This window comes from Juglans regia, chromosome 8 (assembly GCF_001411555.2).
Source record: "Juglans regia cultivar Chandler chromosome 8, Walnut 2.0, whole genome shotgun sequence".
NCBI lineage: Eukaryota > Viridiplantae > Streptophyta > Magnoliopsida > Fagales > Juglandaceae > Juglans > Juglans regia.
In genome coordinates, this window is record NC_049908.1 from 10504800 (window position 1) to 10511427 (window position 6628).

Below are 6628 nucleotides of genomic sequence, written 5' to 3' on the forward strand. Positions count from 1 at the left end.
TTTGAATTCAAAATTTATACTCATATAATATGTGAAATTATCATTTATCATAAAAATTTAAAGTGATGAAAAATAATAAATTTTTATTATTTATTTGTTATTTTAACATTATTAATTATTTTGAAAGAAGATTGGGATCTATTTTAGAATGGACGGTCTAACATGTTCCGATGCTGCATGCATGCGCACTTGTAATATATTAGCTGTCAACTAAGGCCGCATTGACCGAATTCTTGGCCACCGAATAATTCTCCTCGACACAATTGTTCAAATAAAGAAATTAATAAAAAAAGAAATTGTTACTGTTACATATTCGCATTTGGCAGAATGACAAGATGAAGTCTCTTCTACAAGTCCGTACGTAGTTCTCCCTCTCAAACATTAGTGGGAGACCCTAAACCTCATACAACCAATCCTGCCTATATATAATATTACACTTCCCAACAAATGGTCCATATATTAGCTCATTTTTCTGAATTTCTCGGGAATGGTTGCCTGTCTCTCCCCTTTGTACCCTAAACAACCGTCACATTGAAGAGGGTTCTGATCTTCAACCGGCTTCTAAAATGGAAACAAAATCAGACACCATCATCATCTTCGACATTCAAACGAATAAGGATTCCATCCCTGACATCATCAAGAGGGCTCCTGCAAACGCGGGAGATCATGTGAAAAAGAAGCGCGGTCCAATGAACCTCCTCAGAGCAGCATCATTTATTTTCCGCAGGTCTAAGAAACCGAAACCCAGTCATGTGGATGTAGCCTCCAATGGGGCATCGAAGCTCCAGTCGCACGTTGATCAGGTGGCCCTGCCAGAGATGGTCTCGTCCCCGATGGTCGAACACTTCAAGGAATCATGTGGGTTCCTGTCACCCATGTCTCGATCCTGCTACGGCTCGGCCTCTTCGTGTTCTGAAGCCAGTACGAGCCGGCATGCATCCCCGGTTAACCTCCAGGAGCTCGACAGGAGCGAGGATATTGATCATGATGGTGCTGCTTACGTCAATTGCATTGGGGATGAGATGATCGACGCTAAGGCAGAGGTGTTCATTGCTCAATTCTACCAACAAATGAGGCTCCAACGCATGGACTCCATCGATCGTCGTTACCACGAGAGGACTCAGAGGTCAATAGGTTGAAGGGTGGAGAGAAAGAAACGCGCTTGGATGTGAAAGTTTGCTACTAATTGGTAGATCGAGTTCGAATGCATTATTTTCATCCTTCTCTGCTGCTTTATTTGTTTTTCATCATAGAAGACTGAAAGTTCATGGCCGGGCTGCCAACAATTATCAACATTATTCTTAATTATTAACATGATTTTGTCCTGCTTGTAGTTTTATTTTTTTTTTTCGGCATGCTTGTAGGTGCATGCTAATTTAATCGGAAAAAAAAAATACCGAGGGAGCAAAAAATACTGAAAATAGTCTAGGAAGAGCTAGCTGGTCTGGCCAGGTTGATTTGAATTGGCTTCATGTGTCCAATATTCCAGCTTCCAATCACAGATTTTTGTATTTGTGAGTTTCTAACTTCTTTCTACAGAATCCTTCTGAATGGTTATAACGAATCGGAAATTCATTAAAAAGATGGGGATCATGATCGTTCTGATTTTCTTTTTCTTTTTTTTTTTTGGGGGGCGGCGGGGGGGTTTTATTTGTGCATAGACATCACTACAAAAAAAAAGGATCATATGACGAATTATTTATAAAGAGAATGACTATTTATTATCAGAATGTTTTTCTTATACCGTCCACGTAACAATCAACGTATAGAACAGGAGGCAAATTAAGCAAGAAGAAAGAAAATATATTATGGAGGAAATGCAATTAATTAGTTAATACCTTTTGTTCTTATATATGTAACGTTGTTGCAACTACGACCACCAGCTAGTTGCGGAATCCCAAGTGCTCGAAGTGGAAGCCCGTTCAAAACTCATTGCGACATCGATCATTTAACCGTATCTTCTCTCCTTCCAATTACGTACTACTCTAAACTGGCTTTATTAATTAATTCTTTAATTCTATGCGAAGATCCGGGATTATGATGTCAACCGTATCTTCTCTCCTTTCACTTAGACGCTCTGCAAGGTAGACACCTGCCGTAGATTATGGTGTCAAGATCCGGGATCAACTCCCCCGGAAGAACCCACGCCAAAGCTGGATTCCGGCGCCATTCATCTAGCTAGCAACTAATATCTGATCAACAACGAAAAAGGGAAAGGGCACCACTCGACAAGAGCTGAAGTTGGCGGCGAAGAATATCGATGCAAATATATGGTGCAAACTGCTCACGGCCTCGGCCACCATATATATCGATAAACCGACCCAAAACCATCCATTTTTTCACACGGGAAAGATCAAATGGGGTGGCAAAAGATCAGTTTTTTTTTTTTTTTTAAATGCGCTCGCAGATGATCATCAGCTGGGATCAGGGGTTTTATATATAATAAGCGACCCAAAACCAAAAATTCATCGATCATGTGATTGATAAATTTGGAATAATTAACCTTTAAACGAGACTACAAGTGAACACACTTAATTTTTCTTATTATTTATTCTAAGTTTTCTATAAATTAATGTTCTCCACTGCTAAATATACAAATTAATCAGTTTAATCGATCTGTGAATGTTTCCAACCTTTTCCGTTGTGATCTTTCTAATCTATCTAACATGTTCCATCATATATATTGTTTTATATTAGACTATATATGGTACCAGATACTGGTCGCCTTTTTTAATGATTCTCCTGATGATCTAAATGACTTTCTGCTTCTACAACTCATAAAGCTGCACCATATATATATATACTTGCAAGGAACAAACTGGAAAAACCAACTTAATTGACTACTTGCAATCCAAATATAGGCCATTTTATTGGAGCTTGTCAACCAGCTTAAACCTTCAAATTCAAACTCTAAATTAATAATGCATATATATAAATATATACAACAAAGATTTTTTGAAAAGGGATCTGGTTTCATGCCTCAGGGTTCATCTAATCTAACTATTAACCAGACCCAGAGGGAGACAACTTTAGATGGAGATCGGCACCTAACTCCCCCTCTGGCAACTTACCAGCTGAGAATTCAGCCAACGACTGCGCATTAGAAGGAAACCGCACTGGGGTTGCCTCCAAAAATCGAGGAGGAAAAGATGAAATCCAAGGCGGCCGGAATGGATAAAAACTTGCATGTGCCGCCTGTGATCGCGACACCAAGCTGGTAGCGGCAGCGCTGCTAGTGCTAACGAATCCTCTTGAATAAATGGGCAGTACTGATGCTGATCTCACGGCGTGCGATGTTAGAATTGGCGCGCGCGCAGCTGCTATGAAGTACTGCCCATGATGACCACTGTGAAACTGGGAAGTACTACGCCTGGCTCTTTGGCGCTCTCGCTTGTGTGCATTTTGGTGGCCCCCTAATGCTTGGGAGTTGGCAAAAGCTCGACGGCAGTATTGACACAGGAATTTTTTTTGCTCCTGATCTTCAAAGTTCTCTCTCTTGACTGCAAATTCTTGGTGTTCCATCAATGGAAACCCGAATAATCTAAGTCTCGAAGTGGGATTTTCATTGGCCATGCTAGTGGATGACAAATTGGCCTGTTGGAATCGAGTTTTCAGCTGGCATGCAATTAGAGAGACTTTATCTGACATGCATTTTTTAGAAACCAAATGCCCTATTTTTATAGGAAATGGATTAATTTGTTTTTGGATTAAGAAACTTAAAACAAAAAACCAATTAAATCAAACTTTTGGCCTCATCGTTAACAAACAATGAACAGCAGGCAGGATAGGTCATTTCCTTAAGATAGGATTACATGTGGGAAGAGATTCTATCTGAAGTACTGATCTTTTTTCCCCTCAGGTAATGTCAGAAATGTATGGTAAGTTGTAAACTTTTTGAGGAAAAATTTTGTGTCATCTCTGAGCATTATTGCAAGATATGTCATTTCCTTAAAGATAGTTATTTTACTACAGTGCGTATTGAGCTCGCTGGTAGTACATATGCTAGCTTCACGTGGAGGTAGGCAGATCCTGACAACAGATGATGGTGAGATTTCATTAAAAAGAGCCCGAGAAGAACGGGAACTTATATACGGTCATTGTCCATTGCATGTTCTGAGAATTCTAGATCTACTGTTCATGTTATAAAAGGTTGTTCTAGCTAGATATATATGTGAAAGTATTCAATAATTCATGTATGGATTATTATTATTCTTTTTAATAGAATTGCATTGATTATGATATATCCTTTTTGATCTATTGTTATTTGAAAAATGCTATAGTTATAAAAAGATTTCATAAAAGTAAATTTATAAATTGACATAGTTCCATACGATACATTAGATTTATTTTACAAATTATATAAAAATAGTTTTATAATCTAATATAAGACTACATTTATTGATGTTGTAAAAATTGCACAACAGACCGGAAGTAGAGAAATAGTCATTCCCGATCCATTGAGTCAGACTAGGCTTTGAGAGGTATCGTTTGGAGCCTCCGGCAGTGTTCTGGTGCGGCTGTACAGTAGCAATGCGTACGTCTATGACGGTGAATGGAAACAAGTGCGGAGAAAATAAAGAGAGATGAACACAAGGATTTATGTGGTTCGGCACTAGGCTTACATATACGAGAATTTAGAGAGGAGAGTTTTCACTATAATGTGTTTGTTTACAGTCATTCGTGGTCCTTCATATCTCACTGTACAAAGAAAGCTAGAGATCCACTTATTAGAGAAGAAAATCTCTCTAGAGCATTCCTCTCTGGGGCTGAAGAAGTAGAAGTCGAGAGCTTGTTGTCGAAGAAGAAGAAGATCCTTTTAAAGCTGTCTGGTCTCTCCCCTTTTCCTAATCCCCCTACCATGAGATGACTTAACCCTTGGCGTGTCTAATTTGCTCTTCCTGACCTCTGACCCTGACACTTGCATGCTCCGGTGTCCCTCCTGACTCTTAAATTGTACCCATGTCTCTCCTTACACTTGCATATTTTTCCCGGCCTTGTCTTTCGTGATGGTTGTGATATTTTAATTATTTTATGGTTATCTAACCTATTGCAGGCGGTCGGGTCAATTCAATTAGTGAAATCACCATAAACATGCAGTAGCCAGGATTTGACAAATCCTCCTATACACCAGTGTTTTAAATTTCGTACCGTACCGGCCAGTACGGTCAAAATTTTTCGTTTCGGCCGTCCGGCCGGTACAGGTATTATATATGTTCCGTACCAGTTAAAATACCGGCCGTACCGGCCAGTACCGGCCATTTCGGACTCAATTTCGGCCAGAACCGGCCGATATTTCGGCCTGTATGTTTTTTTTTTTTTTTCATTTTTTCAAACTATAAATTTATTTTTTAACCCCTAATTTAGACTAAACTACTTATAATTTATATATATATGTATTTATATATAATTTATTTATATATAGACTATTATTTTGAAATATAATTTATATATATATTTATATATATAATTTATTTATATATCGACTATCCCGAAATGTTATCTCGAAACGCTATCCCGAAACGGTATCGATACCGAAATATTTCGTTCCAGTGCCTTAATCGGTACGACGTCCGGTACGGTATTCAAAACATTGCTATACACTATTGTAAAATAGTGAACAGAAGGCTAGGCATGTATACATAATGTATGTATGTGTAGGGGTGTAACCGATCCGGTCCGGTCCGGTTTTGGACAAAATCTAGGACCGAACCGGTATGTACCGGTTTTGTATTTTTCAAAACCGATTACGCACCGGTTACCCTCCTAAACCGGTACTTCCGGTTTTACCGGTTTCCGGTCCGGTCCGATCCGGTTTTTCGATTTTTTTAAAATGTAAGTTTCACAATTTATCATTATAAATTTGTTTATAAAAAAAAAAAACTAATTTAAAAAATATTGTTTTATACTTTTATTATAAGTTATTTATTAGTATTAGTTATAAACTATATATTTAATATTAGTATTAGTTATAAACTTTTAGTGATTTAGTATTAACATTTTATATAATAATTTATAAATTATAATAAGAAATTATTTCATATATAAATATATATAATTATATATAAAACTTTCACATAAAAAATTATAATTATACATAATATATAAAACTTATATATATTAATATATATATATAATATTTTGTATAAAACTTATATATACAATAATATAAATATTATTTTTATATTTTATTTTTATCAACCGGTCCAGTCCAGTCTGAAAAATCCTAAAACCGGAACTGGACTGGTTCAAAACCGGTAAAATCGGTCCGGACCGATTTTCCGGTTTCAACTTACACCCCTATGTATGTGTACATGTCTTCAAACAACTATTGTAGTGTATTTATATAAAGAATTAGGAATCGGAAGGAGAAGACCGCGTCTGGAAAGGGCTAATCATTAAAACATGCTTAGTGTTGATAAAAATCTTGGTTATAAACTTATAATTACATGAATAGATCGGTACTTGAATATACGATCTACAGCTTGGACGTACGTATATTTTTTGAAACTTTATTCCAACAACGACAAACATAAATTTAAATTTATAAACTAGAAATAAATAATTTAATTTTAATGCAATACCACAAATTTATTTTATAATATAAACAATTAAATCAATAATATAATGT

The 6628-nt window shown here is 36.7% G+C and overlaps 2 protein-coding genes across 2 annotated transcripts; one reads left to right on the top strand and one right to left on the bottom strand.

Annotated features, from left to right (window-relative positions):
* Window positions 1–425: 425 nt before the first annotated feature.
* Window positions 426–1316, top strand: LOC108983068. The gene has a single exon (XM_018954592.2). It carries the CDS (start codon window positions 567–569, stop codon window positions 1137–1139), a length of 573 nt encoding a protein of 190 aa, XP_018810137.1. The 5' UTR covers window positions 426–566; the 3' UTR covers window positions 1140–1316.
* Window positions 1317–3003: 1687 nt separating this feature from the next.
* On the bottom strand, window positions 3004–3573 carry LOC108983067 (zinc finger protein 6-like). The gene has a single exon (XM_018954591.2). The coding sequence runs from the start codon at window positions 3571–3573 to the stop codon at window positions 3004–3006; it is 570 nt and encodes a 189-aa protein (XP_018810136.2).
* Between the last annotated feature and the right edge of the window lie 3055 nt (window positions 3574–6628).